At 42.4% G+C, this 24611-nt stretch overlaps 2 protein-coding genes across 2 annotated transcripts in view; one reads left to right on the top strand and one right to left on the bottom strand.

Annotated features, from left to right (window-relative positions):
* LOC126631848 (uncharacterized) overlaps positions 1-20398 on the bottom strand; it is a 35791-nt gene extending 15393 nt beyond the window's left edge. The window contains exon 1 of the mRNA XM_050302029.1: positions 19559-20398. Within this exon, the coding sequence (XP_050157986.1) occupies positions 19559-20011 (453 nt within the window). The 5' untranslated portion in view covers positions 20012-20398. The remainder of the gene's footprint in view (positions 1-19558) is intronic.
* On the top strand, positions 9212-24520 carry LOC126631846 (uncharacterized). The gene is made up of 3 exons (XM_050302025.1): positions 9212-9658; positions 16291-16436; positions 23701-24520. Exons 1-3 carry the CDS (start codon positions 9397-9399, stop codon positions 24376-24378), a joined length of 1086 nt encoding a protein of 361 aa, XP_050157982.1. The 5' UTR covers positions 9212-9396; the 3' UTR covers positions 24379-24520.
* The last annotated feature ends 91 nt before the right edge of the window (positions 24521-24611 follow it).

Raw genomic sequence — 24611 nt, 5'->3', positions numbered from 1 at the left:
GACTTTTGATTGATAAATCTTATATGCCCGAAATGTTAGAACTTAGATCTGGTTAAGCTATGAGTGCAGATTCCAACTTTATCTTTTGCATGGTTGGGCACCATTAAACCGACCAGATCCAAAAACCAAGAAGCCTTTTAATCATAAACTTGCTAGAAATAACTTGGATACAGATGGAAGTATACATCATATTACTAGATTTATGAATGAAAAGACAGAACAAAGAGGATCGGGCAAGGTTTCACCTTGTCGGGCAAGGCTGATCGTCTTGCAACTTCATCTCTTTGTAATTTACAAAGGGTTTGAGTGCTAGAAGGGGAGATTGGGAGATGAGTTTACAGGTCGATACTACAGCAAGATTCAGACAAGGTAGTAGAGCTTTTACAAAGGCTTTTAGTGAAGGTTGATCCTTAAAAAGATGAAGGCTTGGTGCTGACTATAGCTTCGTATGCAAATCTGGCTTGAGCAGAGTTTGTGTATTTGTTTGTTTGATTGAGTGTCCTTATCTCTGATTTCTCTTTCCCTTTTTATAGATGATTTGGCTTGGCTGCCTGCAACATCGATCTTGCCAGAATGCGGCTGAAGGGTAGTGACTCATCAGCTTTTTACTTGTACTGCCATTGTAAAGTACTTTTGGGCTGATTAGCTGGCTAGTCTACACCACTTGACTTCTAGGTAGGTGAGCAAGTGGCTCAAGTGATCTGCACTTAGTCAGGAAAATGGCTTATTCCGCCTTCTGGGCTTGGGCTGAGCCTTGGGTTTCCTTCATTTTATACCTTCTTCTGGGCTAACTTCCTTTTGAGCCCAAAGTTCCAGTTTTAATCCAAACAGTGCCCCATTCAATTAATATTCAAGCTGGAATTCTAGGCTCCAATATTGATTGAATAGCCGCATACGCATGAACGCCTGCTCTCGGAACTTGTGTCTTATGGACGGGATTAATGTAATCTTGCGTTTCTTGCTCTTCCCACGACCTTTAAGCTATCCTCTGATGTTCCTATAAATTATGGCTCAAATCTTCATTTTTGAACAAATTAAGCCAAAAGCTTCTTATGCCCAGCCAATAGATCATCTTCAACCTTCCCTTTTATCTCCCTCAGGCATTTTTTCTTCTAAAACTAGGGAAATGGGTTCCTCAGGACTCATGTGGAGTTTCCTAAAACATGAGAAAAATGATTTTCATCAAATAACTACTATCTCCAACACCTTTGGTCAAACACCCCGCTATCCCTAACACCTTTGGTCAGGCGGTTTCTTCGTTCTGAGCTTGTTTGAACTTTTACAAGTTTGGTCGAAGGATCACCATCCTGGTAGTTGCCCCGATAAGTCAGACTTCACCATCATACCTGGTGAAGGTTCGTATTAAGGGTCCTCTACCAGGCGTATCTTGGCAGCATAACCTGATCACTTGATCGGGTTTTGTCCATGAAGACACCAGAAAACTGGTCGAGACACCACTGCAACTAGAAAGAATCAAGCATAGCACATTGGAGCTGAATCTGATGTAAATTTCACCAATTTGTCGAAATGAATAAAACATCATTTTAACAACTTTTATCTTTCTGTTTTCTTGAATGGTTGATGAACAAACACTGCACTCCGGCACCCCGAAGCCTACTTTATCTTACATCTTCTTCAATATAACAATCCATAACATTCCATAATGTAAGACAATACCTTTTTAAGAATTTGACATTGATGAGATGTTTCTGCCAATTTCCTTCGATGTCCGCCAAGTAGTATCCTTCCTTGTCTAATACTTGACTAACAATGAAAGGACCTTCCCATGTCGGGCTCCATTTCCCAAAGCCCCTAAGTTGAGCTCCTAGAGGGAGGACTGCCTTCCATACTAAATCTCATTCCTTGAAAGACTTCAGCTTTACCTTTTTGTTATAAGCTCGGGCAACATCTCTTTTCCCTTCCTGAATCTGGTTCAAGGCCTTAATTCGGGCTACATCTAAGTGTTCAATCCCTTGACACATGGCTTCTATGTACTCTTCACTGTGTAACCCAAATTGATTTCCATGGGAAGAACCGCATCTTGCCCGAAAGTCAAAGCATAAGGAGTTGTCCCCGTTCCTGCCCTATTAAAGGTTCGGTATGCCCACAAAGTATTCCCTAGCTTTTCATGCCGTCTTTCCGGACTATCTATCACCATTATTTTGATAATGTTCATCAAAATCTTGTTGCTGGCCTTTGCCTGGCCATTTGACTGAGGGTAGTAGGGACTGGATTGGACCATCTTTATTTTGTATTTGTTTGCAAATTCTTCAACTTTTTTTGAAATAAAAGATGGCCCACGATCCGTGACTATAGTTTCGGGCACCCCAAACCTGTGCAGAATCTTGGTCTCAATAAATTTCTTGACTGCAGCTGAGGTTATGGTCTTTACGGCCGAGGCTTCTACCCATTTGGTGAAGTAATCCATCGCCATAATTATGAAAATATGCCCCTTGCTAGAAGATGGATAAATATGCCTGATGAAGTCCATTGCCCACCCTCTGAAGGGCCAAGGCTTGACCACTGGATTTAAAGGTACTGAAGGAACATGTTGGAGGGGTCCATGCCTTTGAAATTCTTCATAGCCTTGGGTATAAGACTTGTAATCTTCTTCTATGTCGGGCCAGAAATACCCATACCTCCTAAGCAACCACCTCATCTTCGTTCCAGCTTGATGTGCCCCACATATTCCCTCATGTACTTCGGCCATCACTTTCATAGATTCCTCTTGGCCTATGCATTTCAATAGTAGCCCATATGGAGTTTTCCTTAGTAGGTTATTCGCCCATAAGACATATTTAGTTGCTTGCTTTCTATTCTTATTACGTGTGGGTGAAGAAGGATCTTTTAAATGATGAATGATAGGCGATCTCCAGTCTTTCATCTCGGTTTCTAGAACCATTACATCTAGACTGAATCCATTTTCTAGGATAGAATGAAGATTTCTTATTTGAATCTCAACATCTACTCCATATTTCCTTTCTTGGATTGGTACTTTTGAGGCTACTTGTGCCATCTTGTTGGCCGCCAGATTGGATCCCCTGGGGACATGATTAACCGATATATTTGAATCCCAATAGCTCAACAATTGCGTGGCCGCCAAATAATACCCAGCCATGGTGATATGTCTGCACTTGTATTCTTCATTTAGCTGGTTTATTACTAACTCTGAATCACCAAAGACCTCTACCTTCATTGTTCCCAGATCTATCAAGAATTCCAAGCCAATTATTAAGGCTTCATATTCTGCCCGATTGTTGGTGCTCCCTTGGTAATCTAGGAGGAACGAGTAATAATGGTGAACCCCTTGGGGATTTATGATGACAACCCCAGCTCCAGAAGCCTTCTGAGTGCAAAAACCATCAAAATACAGCCTCCAAGGAGTAATCCATATGCCAGTTACTCTTTTTATTTCTTGTTGGACTCACTCTTCTTTGCCCGAGATGCTCTTGCCTGGTGGGATCCAAACACTAGTCACATCCAGGGTCCCCTGGATATTGATAATCTCATCTTGAGACTCTTGATGCTCTGTCAAGAAGTCGGCAATTGCTTGGCCCTTGACCGCCATTTGGGGTACATACTGAAAGCTGAACTCTGATAATGCTAGAATCTACTTCCCAATGCTTCCTATTAGCATTGGTTTTGACAACATATACTTTATCACATTTGTTTTGGCAATGATGTGCATGTGACAAGGTAACATGTAATGCCTTAACTTATTAGCAGTAAAATACAGAGCTAGGCACAATCTTTCTACTGGGGAGTATCTTGTTTCTACCTCAGTCAGAATTCTACTAAAGTAGTACACTGCCTGTTCTTTCCCTCCTTCATTGGTTTGGGCTAGTAAACTCCCGATTGATTTCTCTGAAGCAGAGATATATAATTTTAAGGGTTTTCCCATTTGAGGTGGTACCAACACTGGTGGAGAAGTCAAATAGGCTTTGATGCTGTTAAAAGCCTTTTGGTGTGGTGGTCCCTACTCAAAATTTTCTTTATCCTTCAATCTCAGCAGAAGAGTTAGCGGCTAAATCTTGCCTGCTAAATTAGCAATGAATCTCTTTAAGAAGTTAATTTTGCCTAGTAACCTCTGAAGTTGCACCTTGTTGGTGGGCGAAAGTGACTCTATTATTGCTCGAGACTTGTTCTTGTCCACTTCTACACCTCTTTGATGAACCAGGAATCTAAGAAGTTGCCCGCTCTCACTCCAAACGCGCATTTCTTTGAATTCATTTTTAGTTTATGGATCCTTATCCTTGTCTAAGGTCTGTTAGATGCTGCTATTCTGTTTTGGATTTCACCATGATTTCGTCGATGTACACCTCCATGTTCTGGCCAATCAAATCATGAAAGATGGCATTCATTGCCCTTTGATAGGTTGCACCAGTATTCTTGAACCCGAATGGCATGACTAGGTATTCATATGCTCCTACATGCTCGGGACACCTAAAAGCTATTTTGTGTATATCTTCCTGGGCCATCTTTATCTGATTATACTCGGCATTTCCATCCATAAAAGATAAGACTTTGTGTTTTGCCACTGCATCTATGGATAGATCAGCCATGGGCATGGGATATTCATCTTTTGGTGTAGCGCCATTAATATTTCTGTAATCAACACAACATCGTATTGCTTTTGTTATTGCTTTTCAAACGGGTACAATGTTGGCTAACCACTCCACATATTTGGCAGGTCTAATAAATCCAGCTTTTACTAGTCTTTCAATTTCCTCTTTGACCTTTTCTTCTATTTCTTTTAACATCATTCGTGGCGCTTGTTTAACAGGTTTATATCCCTCCTTGATGGGCATTATGTGTTCCACCAAGGTTGAATCTAAACCTGGCATCTCAGTATAATGCCAAGCAAAACAATCTTTAAATTATTGCAGAAGACAAACAATCTTTGCCCAATCGTTAGTTTTTAACAAGCCACTGATTTGTATAGGTCTTGGATCTCCTTCTATCCCTAAATCAATGACTTCCAAAGGATCCTGAACTTCTGGTGGTGGCTTTGGGTTTTCAGGCAAGTCGTCTGGCCTATCCAAGTCATATATGCACTCGGTCATTCGTATGGCCGCATCCAATTCTTCTCCGCAAAGTTCTTCTCTGCTTTTATCCTGGCTGGTCGGAGTTCCTTGCTACCATTCATGCTCTTCTTTTTCTAAGAGCTCCCTTTTTTGCTTTCTTCATCTCCCATACACCAACGATCTTTTGATCAGGTACCTGATTGCCATTACCTAATCCTTTCTCTTTTGTTCTGTCATTGATGGTGTTGGGATGATGCATGGTATATCCCATTCCTATCTAGTGAGGAGCATTTCTTATTCTAAGAGTTTTTGGGCCGTCACCTTGGTAGGGCGGTCGTTCTTATCTGCTCCTGAATATTGCAGAATTCCTACATTGGGATTGTAGAAACTTGCCTCCGCAACATTGGTTGTAGGGAGAAATGGCCGTGATTCGGCCTCTACCATTTCCCAAAAGCATGGTCCCTCCGTCCCTGCCTTATGGTAAACATCAACTTGCTGATGTAGAGTGCAGGGTATGGTGAGACTTTGATGAATCCAGTCCCTTCCGAGTAATGCTTCATAGGTGAAAGTGCAATCCCCCCACAAAGAACGCCATCATGATTTGTTTGGACCCCAAGTCCACTTCTAAGGGTAATATCCCATAAGTTTTGGTGATAGCGCCCGAGAAGCTCGAAACCGCGAGGTCCGTGGGAATGAGATCTTCTACACCTATCCCCATCTTCTTCATTTGCTTGGCTGGTAGTACGTTAACAGCCGCTCCGCCATCAATCAAAACCCTTTTGAAGGGCACCTCCTCCAAATGAGTTGCGACATATATTGGCTTAAGATGGTTGGCTAGCAACATGTTTGGGCGGCTGAATACCATTTTATTTGTATAAATCCTTAATGGACCATCCTTGGATGTCTCGGGTGATTCAGCTTTTCCCAACTCTCCCTCTCCAGTTACTTCAACATTGACATGGGCCATCATTGGCTCCGCTGTCAAATAGTCACCTTCCATAATGGTGGGCTGATCAGGCTCGGTACCAAACATGACGGATAACACATACATCATGTTGATATGAAAATTGCTAGGCTCTGGAAAGTCTTCTTTCTTGCTCCCAATTTGGCCCATAAACTCATTTAACCAAGCCATCGCATCTTCTGGTAGTAGTGGTTCTAGTGCCCCCTCCTGTTGATTTATGCCCGAATCTGGTATTTGTTTTAGCATTTCACCGAAATAATCCACCAATGATATAGAAAGGAGTCTCATTTCGGGCGAAACAGTTCCAAAACAAATAGGTTTTGTCCTCCATCCGGGAGTTGGCATCATTATCATATCTTCTTGAGCTTTCCTCAAGATCCTGTACTTCCTAGGGTATAGGCTTTGTGGTACATGGTTTCCTTCGCCTTCTGTTTTGCTATTAGCCTTTTCCACCTCTTTTTTACTCCTCCAGTGGAATTAACTACTTCCCCCGGATGATGTTTTTTCAAACTTTTGATTCTTGGAGGCTTCAGACGTCGCTGAAGTCTTTAAAGAGTTCATGTAGGCTTTGTGCTGCCTTTGGACTCTTCTAATCATGAAGGTTCCCATTTGTTTGGCGGGTTGCCACCATTTTCGCTAGAGACAGGCAGAATTACCCTTTTTGACAGTATTTGTTATCCTATCATTTCTTTTGACTTCTCTTTCTGTATGGCCATATTGATGATGCCCTATCTCCCCCTCTTTTGGACCTTTGGCCTCCTTGTCTTCCGCCTCCTCAGAAGCTTCATGATTTCGAAACACTTCTGATAAAGCTCTAGGTTGGGAATCCCCTCCCAACTGTTAAAAAACACTTCGGGAAGTATCTCTTTCTGCTGTCCGCCTACCTTTCTCGCGAGCTTCTTTTCTTTCTTCTTCTTCTTTCCTCCTGATCAACTCATGATCAATGAGGACACCTGCTGGCGGCATTTCGAGCTCACACTCGCATTGGCATCTACTGCACAGAACCATCCCTTTGATTATGGCTGTTTTTGGATGTTCGGGCAATTTGATCACCCCTTTTGTGGATTTGTCAGCCGACCTTTCTTCTTTTGTCTCCCTTGCAACCTTTCCTTTCCCCTTCTCGGCCCATGCTAAATTAATCATATTTACTGGGGCATCTGAAAAGGGATCTGCATGCTTGTCCACCATTGTTTCAACTTGCCCCTGATCTTTCTATAAGAATATTAATGGGCTAGGTGGATTTTTTACCAAGTTCATTTCTTTATCTGGCTGGCTGGCCTCATCTTTCTTCTTCCCCATCATCTTTTTCCCCAAGTAGAGGTAAAGATATGGGAATAGTTGGTCCCATAACCAGGTTTGTTTTCCTTCTGAAGCCTACAGAGGTGTTTTCCAATCTTTACAACATTTGCAACAAGGTAGTTTGCAAGTCTTCATTAATTATTTTTTCTGGAACAGCCGACCTTTTTAAATCTTCAGGTATTTTTGACATATTTCTTTGACAAGTAAGATTTGATCAGAGGTCCCACTGGGTGTGCCAAAACTATGTTCGTCTGGAGGAATTTCCGATGAGGACGTTTCCTGGCCAATGAGCACACAGCTCCCCAAGAGGTTGGCGCCAGTTGATATTGTCTGTCGGGCTTCTGCTTATTAGCAGGCTATAAGAGAAGAACAGAGTTAATTCTGAAAGGTGCCTTTGTGTGGCCTTAGGTGTAGGACTTGAGGCTCACAATCAAAATTAACTTTAGGTGTTCAGGTGTGCCACTACCATCTTTAGCATGACAGATGTAAAACAGATATTTAGTTTAATTATATATGCCCGAGAGACAAAGTTAACTATGAAAGGTGTCTTTGTAGGGCCTTAGGTGCAGGCCTTGAGGCTCGCAATCAAAACTTAACCAAGTACTCGAACATATAGTGGTTGTTTCATTGTTACAAAAGTTTTACAACTGTTATACTTTAATCACTCGAGCACGAAGAGCAGAACGAACCCAAATAGGTGCTTTTGTAGGGCCTTAAGTATAAGCCTTAAGGCTTCCCATCAGAATTAATTTTATACTCAAGCGTTCTATGGCAATCATAATATAACAGAAGTAAAACTAAGAAATAGGCTGATTACTTGCGCCACAAGTAACTTCGGACTTCTTGTTATCAAGGATTGTCGTGGATGGGTTAAGTCCACATAAAGTTCTTTTTTATGCCTTGAGACCAAGGACTTTTGATTGATAAATCTTGTATGCCCGAAATGTTAGAACTTAGATCTGGTCAAGCTATGAGTGCGGATTCCAACTTTATCTTTTGCATGGTTGTGCACCATTAAACCGACCAAATCCAAAAACCAAGAAGCCTTTTAATTATAAACTTGCTAGAAATAATTTGAATACAGATGGAAGTATACATCATATTACTAGATTTATGAATGAAAAGACAGAACAAAGAGGGTCGGGCAAGGCTGATCGTCTTGCAACTTCCTCTCTTTGTAATTTACAAAGGGTTTGAGTGCTAGAAGGGGAGATTGGGAGATGAGTTTACATGAGGGAATCGATACTACAACAAGATTAAGACAAGGTAGCAGAGCTTTTACAAAGGCTTTTAGTGAAGGTTGATCCTGAAAAGGATGAAGGCTTGGTGCTGACTACAGCTTCGTATGTAAATCTGGCTTGAGCAGAGTTTGTGTATTTGTTTGTTTGATTAAGTGTCCTTATCTCTGATTTCTCTTTCCCTTTTTATAGATGATTTGGCTTGGCTGCTTGCAGCATCGATCTTGCCCGAATGCGGCTGAAGGGTAGTGACTCATTAGCTTTTTACCTGTACTGCCATTGTAAAGTACTTTTGGGCTGATTAGCTGTCTAGTCTACACCACTTAACTTCTAGGTAGGTAAGCAAGTGGCTCAAGTGAACTACACTTAGTCTGGAAAAGGGTTTTTTCTGCCTTCTGGGCTTCGGCTGAGCCTTAGGTTTCCTTCCTTCTATACTTTCTTCTGGGCTAACTTCCTTTTGAGCCCAAAGTTCCAGTTTTAACCTAAACACCTAGATTCTTCTTCGTCGAAAAAATGTTAACAGGTGAAATGGGTGAAACAAGTGACCCGTTAGTTTAACGAGTTGGGTTTGGATAATCCGTTAACTTAACATGTTGAGTTCGGATGACCCGTTAAATTAACGAATCAAATTAAACCCGATCCAATCCAATAAGCACGACTCATGGCTACTCTCAACTCTCTCTCTCTCCTTTCGTTTCTGATTGGTCTCTTCCCGTTTTGTTTGTTTTCCAGTTCTTTTATCCGTTACCGATTTTCTCACCCCACTCTCTCTCTATCTCTCATCGTTTCCATCGTTGAGAAGAACAGTAAATTCACTCTCCCGACTCCTATTTTCTTCTTCCTGGAAAACTCATCTTCCGGCCAGGCCGCCATGGATCTGTGGTCCGTGCAGGCGAAGAACATCGGCAGAAGCCCTTTTCTACTCAGAAACTCGTTTTCTGAGAAACCCATTTCGTGGAATTTTGTAAATCTGCGGCCTTCCTGGGTTGGCGTTGAAGACGGGAAGGATTTCGAGATTGGGGGTTTGAATTTGAAGCGCAGGATTTCGTCTAATGGGTTTCGTTCTTCGGTTGTCAGAGCCATGGGGAAGAAGAACAATCATGGCAATTCGTCCAACTCTTCGTCTTCGTCAGGTTTGCTCTCTCAGCTGGAATTAAATTGAATTGCAATTTGCATTTGATTGGTCGCTGTGAATTTTGACTTCTTTGATTTTGATGTGTTTGATTTTGTTTTGCTTTGATTTGTGTATGTGGGGTGCGATCGCCGTGATATATGAATACTGTTTGACATTTGAAATTTTGAAGTTGTCAAGTTTGATTTTCTGTTATGGTTGGTTACCGGGGAGCTAGAGTGTAGATGTGGAAATCTACAGTCATAGAAAGCAGAATATCCCCCTCCAATATAGGATAGAGGGACTGGGTTGTCCCTAGGTCATATGGGTATCACTTTGGCATCAGACTAGGTTTGTTCCTTGCAAATCTTTATATGGATTGAACGGAGAAGATAAATTTGTGGTCTGAGCTGTTAAGTCGGTAGAACTAGAATAATAATTTGTGCACCCAGCTCCTATGTGTCTGAGAGTATAGTTTGATCCTGTTTAATTGGCTCGGTTGGGACAAAAGTGTGCTTGGGCTATAATGGTCTTTGTTCTTTCTCTTGTGTGACTGAGAAGTTTTGTCTCCTGGCTAGATAGTTGCATTTCACCCACATACTTCCAAGAAGGAATTGGGAGTAAAATTTGGAATTTGTTGATGCATGAAATTAGGTTAACTTCGGAACAATGTAAAGTGTCGATGTGTGACCTTCGCAAGGTTGCTTCGGTCACTAAGTAAAGATAATGTGTAAGGAGATATAGATAGGGAAACAAACACAATGTATATGTGGTTCACCCTAAGTTGGGCTATGTTCATGTGGGTAGATGAGTTTTCATTAATAACGTAAAGTTTACATGATATAGGGGTTTAAGCATATCATGAGTGAGTTTTAGTAGTGGATTAGTGAATCTTAGATCAGAAGAAACTTAATTGTGGGAAAATGATTTCTTTTTATAGTTGAGTAGAGTCCTTTGATTTCATTCGCAGTTGATGTGGAACTCTAGGAGTGTATTCTCGTGTTTACACGTGCGGTGTGATAATTGGTCTCCTGGTTGGAGAGAAACTCATGGGCTTTTGCAGGGGTGCCTCAGCACAAATACTTTAGTAGTAGACCCTGAAGGTATAAAGTTGACTTGTGCTCAGAAGTATGGGGGCTGGTGAGAGATGGTACAAACAGAATTCGTCCCTAAATTTACACTCAAGTTTAGAATTCATCCCTGAACTTACACTCAAGTTTAGTATTCCTTGAACTTACACTTAAACCTCTAGCTATTTTACTCTTGAGTACACTACACATGATTAAATGAATAGTTTCTTTTTTAAACCAGTTGTTTTCTTCTCCCACACCCTTTTTGAACTCTGTCACTATGCACTCCACGATAGAAAGAAGAGGTCTTTTAGCTCCACAACCGATTTCCACTCTTACATGTCAATTCTTAACCCCTTCATGATAACTGAATAAAGCATTCATGTAATCTGTTTATACCATATTTAGGGCCTATGTATTTAGATCTCGTACAAATACTTAAGGGACTTAAATGTAATTATGTAATAAAGGAAGGAGCAAATATGTAATAAGTGAGGAGTCCTTATTCTATAAAAGGACTCCTCACCCTTACAATTAGGGGAGGTCATTTCTGAAGCCTTCTCACCCCTCTCACATCCCCTATCATATTCAGAGGTTCTCTTCCTCACTTCTCAGATAAATACAATATCAGTGTGGACGTAGCCCAAACCTTGGGGTGAACCACGATACATCTTGTGTTATTTAAATTTCTTGCAGATTTACGGTCGGATTTACGTTGTTCCAAGACCTCCGGTTTTGTGCATCAATATTTGGCGCCGTCTGTGGGAATCGACACGTAAAGCTATGTCGGTTCTCTCTCAATATTTTATTTCACCACCGTGAAACCTTCACAACCTCACCACTATCCACCGTGGATCTGCAAAACCCACAGACACAACAATCCTCTCTTACATACAACCTTCAGAAACTATTACTGTGCTTCTTTTTGTATTAATATTGTTCGGAAAATTATGGCATCCTCAAGGACTTTTCTTCTTCTTGGCCTTGCCTTTGCCGTTCTCCTTCTCTCCTCTGAAATCTCAGCTCGTGAGCTAGCAAAGACCACTGCTCAAACCCAGGATATCGTAGAAAAGGCATGCGACTGCGACCAAGTTCAGGGCCATGAGCATGGACATGACCACGGTCACGGAGGGCATGGACATGGAGATTCTCCCGTTCCTCCTTTGCTTCTACCCAATTGATCAGGGACGGTCTGATTCAGACCACCTTTGAGGAAGTCACAAGGCGGAGAGGGAATTACGGAAGCACAACACAAAAGAAGAAGAAAGAGAAATACAGAGGGAAGAGAGAAGCAGCAGCGACAGCGAATTGGGAACGAAGGAGGAGCAGAGAATCTGCAAGATCTGCAACATCCCAAAAATGTCCCCCCAGCTCACCGAGGCCTACGCCTGCGTCCCGTCAACCAAGCACAACCGTGGGGTTCTGATCTCCGGCGACCCCAAATCCGACAAGCTCCTCTACGCCAATGGCATATCTGTAATTATCATGAACCTCCAATAGTCCTCTAGGGTCGGATCGATGATCTCCAGTAGCACCGCCATGAATGTGGCGCAGGGGACGAGTGTGAAGGCGATTCGTGCGTTGTGGACGAGTGTGAAAGCAATCTAGTATCCATCTGTGAGTTGTATGTATGGTGATTCAGACTTGGACTGGGTTCTGCTCGCATACACATGTCTCACCAAACGCAGGTTCTCCCTCAACCCAACAACCTTGAAGAAACATTCAGAAAAGCAACCATATGCAAAAGCTATCACTAATGGCTGCGCCAATTTCTGTGAACATGAGTGGGCAGCAATTACTCCACATACTTCAAGAATTTAGAGAATCTGGAGAAGAAATTGGATACTGAAGTTCTGTAAAAATTATATGGGTCTGGATTTTCCACATCCGATTCTTCAAGTAACCCTGTAAGCAGAATCCATAGCAATGAGCGACGGCGACAACTCTTCGGCCCTAAATCTCTCTCCTCTCTTTCTCTCTCTAAACTGAAAATGTCAGACGGAGTTTTAACGGTCCTCGACGGGAGCCATTTAGGGCCGTCGACCTTACTCTGCCAGAAGCTGACGCCAGCTTAACGGGAGCTCAGGTCCTTGACCTCGCCGTCTCCAAAGCCTTTTCCTCCCTCTTCGGCCTCTTGCTACCTTTGATCTTAACCGAGTCTATAGAGAGAGAGAGAGATGGGCAGAGGTAAAGTTGAGCTGAAGAGGATAGAGAATAAAAGTAACAGGCAAGTGACTTTTTCCAAGAGAAGAAACGGGCTGCTCAAGAAAGCTTTTGAGCTCTCAATTCTCTGCAATGCTGGGGTTGTCCTCATTATTTTCTCTTACCGTGGCAAGATTGAAAATGCTCCGAGGAAGTGTGCAATTGTTGGGACGGTGCAAATCCCACAAGCAAGGAATAAACATGCAAAAGCACGGGGACACTACTCGAAGCAGGGGTCATCCTTCAAAAGCTTCATTTCCGTCCATCATCTTGTCGAAAAAGAAGAAAGCAAAAGATAGACGCAGTGGAAAGCAAAAGGAAAAGAGAAAAAGAAAAAGTGGTGCAGTCATGGAGGGGTCATGTGCTCACAAAGAAGAAAAGCAAAAGCACTGACAGAAGCAATGCTATTGGCAGATTTAGATCAAAATCCACTGCGCCTACGCATAAAAAGAAAAAGAAAGTGAAAAGAGAAGGCAAAAGGGAAGCACATGGGGACACTGCAAAAGCAAGGAATAAACACCCCACCAGAATGATGTAATTTATTTTTATTATCTTTCGGAGACATCTGTATAAACTCCATCAGAGGGTAATTAAAAAAAAAAAAAACCGGCAAGCCCAAAATAATGGGCTGCAATGTCATGTGGAGGGCGAAGGCTCATATGCCCAAAAGAGCCAGACCCTCTATTATCACCAACCAGGTGACCAAAAGTACGTCCAGTACTCCAAAAATTATTCGGCAACCTGCCGCTATTACCACCAACTAGGTGACCAAAAGTATGTCCAGTATTCCAAAATTATTCGGCAACCTGCCGCTATTACCACCAACCAGGTGATCAAAAGTACGCCCAGTACTCCAAAATTATTCGGCAACCTGCCGTTATTACCACCAACCAGGTGATGAAATGTACAACCCGTATTCTAATATCATTTGGCAACTAGCCATTCATGCCACCAACCAGGTGATGAAATGTACAACCCATACTCTCCTTCATGCCACCAACCAGGTGATCAAAAGTACGCCCAGTACTCCAAATTATACATGAGCATTACTCATGTCATTCATACATAAACATTCATGAGCATCACTCATGACAATCATACATAAACATTCATAACCATCATTCATGTCAATATTCATGAGCATCATTCATGTTAACATTCATGAGCATCACTCATGACAACATCTATGAGCATCACTCATGTCAATCAGCATAAATATTCATGAGCATTACTCAAGTCAATCAGCTTCAAAAGCTTCATTTACAGAGCTCTAGCTTCAAAGCTCATTTACAGAGCTCTAGTTTCAAAAGCTTCATTTACAAAAGTTCCAGCTTCGAAAGCTTCATTTACAGAGCTCTAGCTTCAAAGCTTCACTTGCAAAGCTTCAGTGCAGGGTATACAAATACCTTCTTCGAACAACCGCCATTTCGGCCTATACATGGATTCAATTTGAAGTTTCCAGCCAACAGACTCTATTGACCGAAGACTTAGGGGATTACATTATGTACTATATATTGGGCCTCATGAAAAATACTTGGGGGACTTAGCCTATTATTTCTGTATTAAGGAGCGAGCCCTTATTCTATAAAAGGGACTCCCTCACTTTCATTAGAGAGCACCCATTACTCATATACTGAGGAGCGAACCCGTATTTTATAAAAGGGACTCCTTCACCTTCATTAGAGAGCATCGCCGTGAGCATCACTCCTAGCCCATCACTTATGTATTGGGGAGCGAGCCATTGTTCTATAAAAGGGACTCCCTCACCATCATTAAAGAGAATCAACTCTAGCCCATTATTCATGTATTGAGGAGCGAGCCCTTATTCTATAAAAGGGACTCCTTCACCTTCAATGCCACAAGCCGAGCCAAGGCCTCAACTGGGCCTCATGAAAAATATTTGGGGGGCTCTAGCCCATCACTTATGTATTAAGGAGCGAGCCCTTATTTTATAAAAGGGACTCCCTCACCATCATTAGAGAGCATCAACTCTAGCCCATCATTCATGTATTGAGGAGCGCGCCCTTATTCTATAAAAGGGACTCCCTCACCTTCAACGCCACAAGCCGAGCCAGCCAAGGCCTCAACTGGGCCTCATGAAAAATATTTGGGGGACTTTAACCCATCACTTATGTATTGAGGAGCGAGCCTTTATTTTATAAAAGGGACTCCCACACCATCATTAGAGAGCATCAACTCTAGCCCATAATTCATGTATTGAGGAGCGAGCCCTTATTCTATAAAAGGGACTCCCTCACCTTCAACGCCACAAGCCGAGCCAACCAAGGCAACATAAGCCACGAGCCTCGCAGCCTCGCAGCATGTGCTACTTCTAGTTGAGCATCATTTCAAATTGAGCACCGCCTCATATCGAACATCAGTTCAAAACAACATCTAGTTACTTTGGCCCACACATGGATTGAATTTCAAGTCTCCAGCCAAGACTCTCTTGACTGAAGACTTGGGGGACTACTGTTTATACCATATTTAGGGCTTCCGTATTTAGATTTCGTACAAATACTCAGGGGATTTAAATGTAATTATGTAATAAAGGAAGGGGTAAATATGTAATAAGTGAGGAGCCCTTATTCTATAAAAGGACTCCTCACCCTCACAATTAGGGGAGGCCATTTCTGAAGCCTTCTCACCCCTCTCACATCCCCTCTCATATTCAGAGGTTCTCTCCTTCACCTCTCAGATAAATACAATATCAGTGTGGACGTAGCCCAAACCTTGGGGTGAACCACGATACATCTTGTGTTATTTAAATTTCTTGCAGATTCACGGTTGGATTTACGTTGTTTCAAGACCTCCGGTTTTGTACATCAACATAATCAATGCTAGGGGAGCTATAAATAATTGAAATAACAAGAAGAAATTGTAGGAACATTTGGTACTCAATGCAGTTTTCTTTTTGTTGAGGGAATTTATTTTGACAAAGATGGTAACAGAAACTCTTTTGGAATCGATACATTGGTCCATATGCTATGATGATTTTTTAAGAAAAAAGAAATCTGTTGAAGCTAGAGCTGTGATCGAGACTATCTTTTCAAATGATTCTTTATTGGGGCTGTCTTTTCAAATGACTTTGGGTATAAAAGTTTTGCTTTTGTCCTCCATTTAATTCACCTTTCGGTAAAAAGAAATATAAATATGATAGATGTTAGTTCTTAGTTATCTATCTATCTGTGTGTGCACACTTAACTTATGCGCATCATGTCTTTATGTCTGTATGCCTACATGAATGTAGGTTTTTAGCTTTCACATATTACCTACTTTTACTGAGCATGGTACCAGTGGTTTACTTGTAAATTTCTCTCTTTTATTTGTTACAACTTATAGCTACTTGCATCACAAACAATTTTTTCCATTGGGTTTACAGGAAATGATGACCGATCTATTCCAGAAGGTGATAGTGAACAAGAAAACGATTCTTCTGAAAACTTCAATGACACTTCATCCCAGAAAAATTGTCAGATAAAGTCGGACTGGAGAGAGGTCAGAGCAAGGCTATATACTATGGAGCAGGTGAAGTTTTACTTTCCTGAAGAGCTAATGTCCTTTGAAACTAAAATGCATAATTATCATGTTCTAATGTAATACTCATCAATATATTTTCACTACTCTTCCCTTATTTAGTTAATCGTTTTTTTTTTTCAAGGTGATAATAAGACTTACTGAATTTTGAATCATCTTGTTATGGGTTAGTTCAAGTGTTGACCTTTTCAGTTTGTAGGTGATCGGTTGGTTTGGTTGGTTATGAGACCCAACTGAGCTGACACAGTTGGTTTCCCTAGGTTGAAAATTAAACAACACCACCCAAGGCACCATGCGACCCTCACACATACCCCTGATTTTATGGAAACCAAAACTCACCCACACAGGCCAATCATATCACAAATATCACACGACAAGAGTACACACAAAGCAAATCTCCAGCTTCCTCAACAATTGTGTACTGCTGGACCACTTTTCCATGTTTTTCGTTCGTTCTTTGTTAATAAATTTTTTTATTCTTATCAAAATATGTCTTGTTGGTGATGGATGTACATATCAAAAGAGTGAGACAAAAGAACAAGACTTGGAAGTGCCCAAGGACTAGATGGTGGAATCTAAAAGAAGAAAAACAAGCCATTTTCAAAGAGAAAGTAATCACCCAGTGTGTGTGGGATAGAGAGGGGGAAGCTAGCCAAATGTGGGATTCCATGGCTAGTTGTATCCGAAAAGTAGCAAAAGAGGTATTAGGAGAGTCCAAGGGCTTTGCCCCACACCAAAAGGAATCTTGGTGGTGGAATGAGGAGGTACAAACAAAGGTGAAGGCTAAGAAGGAATGTTGTAAAGCCTTATACAAGGATAGGACTGATGAAAATGGTGAAAGGTATAGAAAAGCGAAGCAAGAGGCGAAGAAAGCTGTGAGAGAAGCTAAGTTAGCGGCTTACGACGATATGTATAAACGACTAGATACCAAAGAAGGAGAGTTGGATATCTATAAACTAGCTAGAGCAAGGGAAAAGAAGACAAGGGACCTAAACCAAGTGAGGTGCATCAAGGATGAGGATGGAAAAGTTCTTGCTACAGAGAATGCGGTTAAAGACAGATGGAGAGGTTATTTTCATAATCTTTTCAATGAAGGACATGAAAGGAGTGCTTCTTTAGGGGAGTTGAGTAACTCAGAAGAGTGTAGAAACTACTCTTTTTATCGTCGAATCCGGAAGGAAGAAGTAGTTGTAGCTTTGAAGAAGATGAAGCAAAGAAAAGCAATAGGCCCAGACGAGATACCAATCGAAGTGTGGAAAGTTTTGGGAGAGACAGGTATAACATGGCTCACTGACCTTTTCAATAGGATTTTGAAAACGAAGAAGATGCCAAATGAGTGGCGAACAAGCACTTTAGTGCCTATCTACAAGAATAAGGGCGACGTACAAAATTGCATGAACTATAGGGGTATTAAGCTAATGAGTCATACAATGAAGCTTTGGGAGAGAGTCATTGAGCATAGATTGAGGCAAGAGACACGGGTTTCGGACAACCAATTCGGGTTCATGCCAGGGCGCTCAACCATGGAGGCAATCTATCTCTTACGAAGATTGATGGAAAGATATAGAGATGGGAAAAAGGATTTACACATGGTCTTTATAGATTTGGAGAAAGCGTACGATAGGGTCCCAAGAGACATTCTTTGGAGGATTTTAGAGAAGAAAGGAGTACGAGTAGCATATATCCAAGCTATAAAAGATATGTATGAAGGAGCAAAGACTGCCGTAAGAACTCATGAAGGACAAACTGAAAGCTTTCCCATAACTGTAGGATTACATCAAGGCTCATCCTTAAGTCCTTACCTTTTTGCGTTGGTAATGGATGAGTTAACAGGACATATTCAAGATGATATTCCTTGGTGTATGCTTTTCGCAGACGATATAGTGTTGATAGATGAAACTCAGGAAGGGGTAAATGCAAAGCTTAACCTTTGGAAAGAAGTGTTGGAATCTAAAGGTCTTCGCCTAAGCCGATCAAAGACAGAATATATGGAGTGCAAGTTCAGTGCAAATGGAGGCCAAAACGAGTTAGGGGTGAGGATCGGTGATCAAGAAATACCAAAGAGCGATCGTTTTCGTTACCTAGGATCTATCTTGCAAAAGAACGGAGAATTAGATGGAGATCTCAACCATAGAATACAAGCTGGATGGATGAAGTGGAAGAGTGCATCCGGCGTGTTGTGTGACCGCCGTATGCCACTGAAGCTCAAGGGAAAATTTTATAGGACGGCAATAAGGCCGGCGATGCTGTATGGCACAGAATGTTGGGCGGTGAAGCATCAACACGTACACAAAATGGGTGTAGCGGAGATGAGAATGCTTCGTTGGATGTGTGGGCACACGAGAAAGGATAAGATTAGGAATGAGGATATCCGGGGTAAAGTAGGAGTAGCCGAAATTGAAGGAAAGATGAGAGAAAATCGGTTACGGTGGTTTGGACATGTGCAAAGAAGGCCTACTGACGTTCCGATTAGAAGATGCGACTATGGGACAGAGGTTCAGGGCCGAAGGGGTAGAGGAAGACCTAAGAAAACTTTGGAAGAGACTCTAAGAAAAGACTTAGAGTACTTGGATCTAACGAAGGACATGACACAGGACCGAGCACAATGGCGTTCTAAGATTCATGTAGCCGATCCCACTCAGTGACTTGGATTTTCCAAGTCTCCAACCGAGAAGTTTTCCTCACTCAGGAAATTAAGGGAACACTACCTCAACCTACATGCTCCACTCACAAAGCTCCAACAAAAGAAAATTCAAAGAACTTAGAGAAGAAGGCTTTGGTGTATTTAACACAATACGTTGAAATGAAGGAAAACTTATTTATTGATATCCCCGATAAGCTACAAATATGTACATATACATGAGTCAAAATAAACAAACAAGAGAGAGCCTTCACAAAGGTTGCTTAGGAGAAGTCGCAGCAGTCGGTAGAGCCCCAGAAAGAGAAGGCACCGGAGGGGGATCATTCGGAGCCTCAGTACTGGACAGAACCCTAGAAGTAGGAGGCATCAGAGGTTGATCATTTGGAGCTTCATTACGCGGTACAGCCCCAGAAGACGAAGGCAATAAATGCCTTTGGAACAAACCCACAAATCTCTGATGATCAAGTAAAACCTGACCATCAGATTCCTTCATCTGGTCCAGCTTCCTCTTCATGTTTGTAGCATAGTCATGTGCGAGACGGTGCAACTGTTTATTCTCATGCTTGAGCCCTCTAATCTCCTGTTTGAGACTCATCACTTCAGCCGCCAATGATTCAACTTGGCGGGTTCGAGCAAATAGGCGTTGGGCCATATTAGACACAGAACCTGCACACTGAACACTGAGAGCCAGAGAATCCTTAACAGCTAACTCATCAGATCGTTTGGAAAGTAGTCTGTTATCTTTGGGAGTGAGAAGGTTCCTGGCCACCACCGCAGCGGTCATATCATTCTTCATAACGGAATCCCCAACGGTAAGAGGACCAGTAGGGGAGACGAAGGATGGGCGCCATATGTTGTCTGGAGAAGGCGGGGCTGCCTCTTCAACAAGGTTCAAGTCAAAACGACGGTCGGAGGGGCCAGACATTTTCAAAGGTGTTGAAGAGAGAAGAGGTCGAACAAATCAAGATCTTAGAAGTGTAAGAATGGAGCTTCTACTGGTGGAGATTCAAGTGTGCTTTGGAACTTAATGCCAGCCCCTATAAAAATCTGCACTCGACGGAGCTTCAGAAATCGAAGAGGCGCCTGCTCAGAAATCGAAGAGGCGTTTGCTTTCTCAAAAGCTGGGCTGCTCAGAGACCACGAGGGTCGATCTCAGAAATCGAAGAGGCGTCTGCTTTCTCAAAAGTTGGGCTGCTCAAAGACCACGAAGGCCGATCTCAGAAATCGAAGAGGCGCTTGCTTTCTCAAAAGTTGGGCTGCTCAGAGACAACGAGGGCCGATCTCAGAAATCGAAGAGGCACCTACTTTTCCAGCCTTGGCAGCACCTGTCACACGCACACTCAGCTTTGCGGAAATTATGGGCATTCTGTCGAAGACTTCTGGTGAAGTAGAAAGCACATGAGTCTTACTGTTCAATCACCCACTTCCCACACGCAATCGTAGCTCATGTGTATCACAGATAACTTTGCCAAAGTTCTCTGCCAAAGTTGAGCACGTGAAGCTTGCAGCTTCCACTACATCGCTCTGACCAAGACGGGTAAAAGAATAGCAAAGAAACAGCACTAACAAAGTTTAGACACATAAATTTTGAAGGTCTAGCTACCCCATATTATTACCCACAAGGGTAAAGGAACAGTATCACTGCTGGATAATTGGAAAGTCCCTGTGTGTCAACCTCTGTGCTTTGTGGCAAGGTAGACTAGCAAACATGCCCAACCTTTACTCACATTCGAGAAAACACTCCCAACAAGATTGCTTGCTCCAAAATCGAAGAGGCACCGTCCTCCGAATCTCGAGAGCCAGACTCCCAACATGACTACTTTCTCAAAAATCGAAGAGAGGGTAAAGGAACAGTACCATTGCTGGATAATTGGAAAGTCCCTGTGTGTCAACCTCTGTGCTTCGTGGCAAGGTAGACTAGCAAACATGCCCAACCTTTACTCACATTCGAGAAAACACTCCCAACAAGATTGCTTGCTCCAAAATCGAAGAGGCACCGCCCTCCGAATCTCGAGAGCCAGACTCCCAACATGATTACCTTCTCAAAAATCGAAGAGACACCGCTCTCCGAATCTCGAGAGCCAGACCCCCAGCAGGATTGCTTTCTCAAAAATCGAAGAGACATCGTTCTCCGAATCTCGAGAGCCAGATCCCTGATAGGATTGCTTGTTCGAAAACCGAAGAGGCAACACTTTCCCAACTACAAGAGCCGGATCTCCTTGGATAAAGCTGTCTGTAATCTTCACACGCAACATCAGCTTTCCACATACCACAGACCACTTTTTCAAAGTGCTCTGACAGGGTAAAGGAATAGCATTACTACTTGTTGTTAAGGAGACTCCTATATATGTCAACCTCCATCCCCAACGGACAGACAGACCTGCAAAAATGCTCAACCCTTCCTCATATATGAGAGGGCACTCTCAACGAAGCCTTTCGAAATATTCAGCTTTCTTTCCCCCCGATAATACCTCTGCAAACAAGTTATACTAGAGCAAGAATATCTCATATCATCAGGGTTAAAAGCAAGAGTATCCCATATCATGCTTTTTCCCTGTCTTTTCCTTTGGACTTGTTCTTACCTGCAAGACAAGGAGAAAGAGAGCAATCAGTCAGCACTTGGAATCAAGCTTCCAGCCAGGAACTGACTGCCTGGAACTTACTTACCTGGCATTGCTCTCGAGTACTCATCTTCAACATCTTATGCTTCCAGGGAAGATACCGCATCTGCCTGAGGAACAGATAGGGCAAGTGAGAAGGATACAAGGAAGCATGTGGAGACAAGCGTAACAGCACACGTGCCGATACATCCATTACTCTGTCAAAGCAAAAGTATCCCATATCAGTAGGGTCGAACGTACTCTAGATTTGATGGACTTGTTTTGACCCTCAAATTCTTCAGTCGGCCTTATACTCTGGAGGAAACCAGAAAACCCTCCAGCTCAGTTCAAGAATAAGCCTGTGGAAAGTTACTTCTTCAAAAGCAAAAGTATCCCATATCATCTCTTCTCATTTTTCTTCTCTTTATCCTTCATGCTGCCTGCAAGATAGGGAGAATGTGAACAATCAGCCGGAGCTCTGATTGCTTACCTTGTCTGTCACCTCTTTCAGCAAATCCCCTAGCTCGGCAACTTGAGGGACTCCTACTACATGGTTTGTATCGCGCTTGACCAAGCCTGAAACTACAAGTAAGCTTCAAGTGAAATTGATACATTACCTTGTGCATCTCCACCAGTTAAAGATACCACCCCTGGATGGAGGAAGAGTACTTCCAGAGAAGATGCCACATCTACCTGTGAGACAGATAAGGCAAGTCAAGACGATACCACATTCCGATACTTAGAAGTTTCGTGATTACGAGATCATTCTCCCACAATATTTCCTAATGTCATTTGTACTAAATCATTCACCTGTACTCACTAAAGGAAAGCTTGAACCTATGTACTTGTGTAAACCCTTCACAATTAATGAGAACTCCTCTATTCCGTGGACGTAGCCAATCTGGGTGAACCACGTACATCTTGTGTTTGCTTTCCTATCTATATCCATTTATATACTTATCCACACTAATGATCGGAGCAATCTAGCGAAGATCACAAAAAGCGACCGTTTTCGCTACCTAGGATATATCGTGCAAGAGAACGGAGAATTAGAGAGATCTCAACCATAGAATAGAAGTTGGATAGATGAAGTGTAAGAGTGCATCCGGCGGGTTGTGTAACCGTCGTAGGCCACTGAAGCTCAAGGGAAAATTTTATAGGACGGCAATAAGGCCAGCGATGTTGTATGGCACAGAATGTTGGGCGGTGAAGCATCAACACGTACACAAAATGGGTGTGGCGGAGACGAGGATGCTTCGTGGGATGTGTGGGCACACAAGAAATGATAAGATTGGAAATGAGGATATTCGAGGTAAAGTAGGAGTGGCCGAAATTGAAGGAAAGATGAGAGAAAATCGGTTCCGGTGATTTGGACATGTGCAAAGAAGGCCTACTGACGCTCCGGTTCGAAGATGTGACTACGGGACAGAGGTTCAGGGCCAAAGGGGTAGAGGAAGACCTAGGAAAACTTTGGAAGAGACTCTAAGAAAAGACTTAGAGTACTTGGTTCTAACGGAGGACATGACACAAAACCGAGCGCAATGGCGTTCTAGGATTCATATAGCCGACCCCACTTAGTGGGAAAAGGCTTTGTTGTTGTTGTTGTTGTATCAAAATATGTCTTGTCTTCCTTTCATGTATTTCATTTTCATTAGTCCTCTAAGTTGATGGTGACAGACAGCTCTGTAGAAGTTTTGATACCCTTCCATAGACTTCTTCATATCTGGTATTGGTCTGTGGCCTTTTGGTTATGAGGGCTTCAATCCATATATAGTGAACGAGTTTTCTTCCTCCTTATTTTGATTATATGGATCTCAAGTCCAATATTGAACAAATCTAATGGCTGGAGCAAATAAGTGCCCTTGTAAGGTTTTTGGTCCGCACACGATGTTAGTAATTCTAGCATCCATATCGTAAACATTTCTAATGATGATCCTTCATTATTGTCTTATGTAAACATTTCTAATGATGATCCTCCATTAATTGTCAAGTTTACTCTGGAATCTTTCAACAGGAAGAAAAGGCTGAGCCTGATGCTCAGAACCAAGGTGGGGAACCCCACCAGTCAAAACCTCTAGGCCTGAAGTGGGCTCATCCTATTTCCGTTCCAGAGACAGGCTGTGTCCTTGTTGCCACAGAAAAGCTTGACGGGGTTCGCACCTTTGAAAGAACTGTCGTTCTCCTCCTCAGATCAGGAAGCAGACATCCAGAAGAGGGACCATTTGGAGTTGTTATCAACAGGCCACTCCATAAAAAGATTAAACACATGAAGCCCACAAATCTTGATCTTGCAACCACATTTTCTGATTGTTCGTTGCATTTTGGTGGGCCTCTTGAGGCAAGCATGTTTTTGTTAAAAAGCGGGGGCAAGTCAAACCTTCCTGGGTTTGAAGAGGTGATCCCTGGGCTTTGTTTTGGTGCTCGTAACAGCCTGGATGAAGCTGCAGCGCTAGTAAAGAAGGGTGTTCTTAAGCCTCAGGATTTCAGATTCTTTGTCGGCTACGCTGGGTGGCAGCTGGATCAGTTGGCAGAGGAGATTGAATCGGATTATTGGTATGTAGCTGCCTGCAGCTCAAATTTGATTTTTGGGGCTTCATCGGAGTCCTCAGAAGAAAGTTCGTGGGAAGAAATTTTGCAGGAAATGGGTGGCCGGTATTCTGAATTAAGTCGAAAGCCGAAGCAGGATATGTAACTTAACTTATGAGCCTATTCGTGCTCACTAAACAACACCTAGTTCTAGGGTTTAAGCGAGTCGCGCAGTCCATGTATATGTTTAAGCCAATTGTACAGAAAGTTTGCTGGCTTTTCAAATTTGTACATCCTGTCTTGTTTAATTTCTTCTTTTTCCTTTCGTCCTTTCATTTTTATTTGTTTTTTCCCCCCAATAAAGTTGTGCTATTTATGGTTTTTGCATGCAAACTGTCG

The sequence above is a fragment of the Malus sylvestris genome, chromosome 8 (genome assembly GCF_916048215.2).
Source record: "Malus sylvestris chromosome 8, drMalSylv7.2, whole genome shotgun sequence".
Lineage (NCBI taxonomy): Eukaryota > Viridiplantae > Streptophyta > Magnoliopsida > Rosales > Rosaceae > Malus > Malus sylvestris.
This window is presented reverse-complemented; position numbering and strand designations above follow the sequence as displayed.

What these genes read in the sequence shown, in the direction of transcription:
- LOC126631846 (XM_050302025.1), top strand. Translation starts at nt 9,397, where the DNA reads ATGGATCTGTGGTCCGTGCAGGCGAAGAACATCGGCAGAAGCCCTTTT. An exon ending in CAACTCTTCGTCTTCGTCAG is followed by an intron (nt 9,659 to 16,290) that starts GTTTGCTCTCTC and finishes TTGGGTTTACAG; the next exon opens with GAAATGATGACCGATCTATT. An exon ending in GGCTATATACTATGGAGCAG is followed by an intron (nt 16,437 to 23,700) that starts GTGAAGTTTTAC and finishes ATCTTTCAACAG; the next exon opens with GAAGAAAAGGCTGAGCCTGA.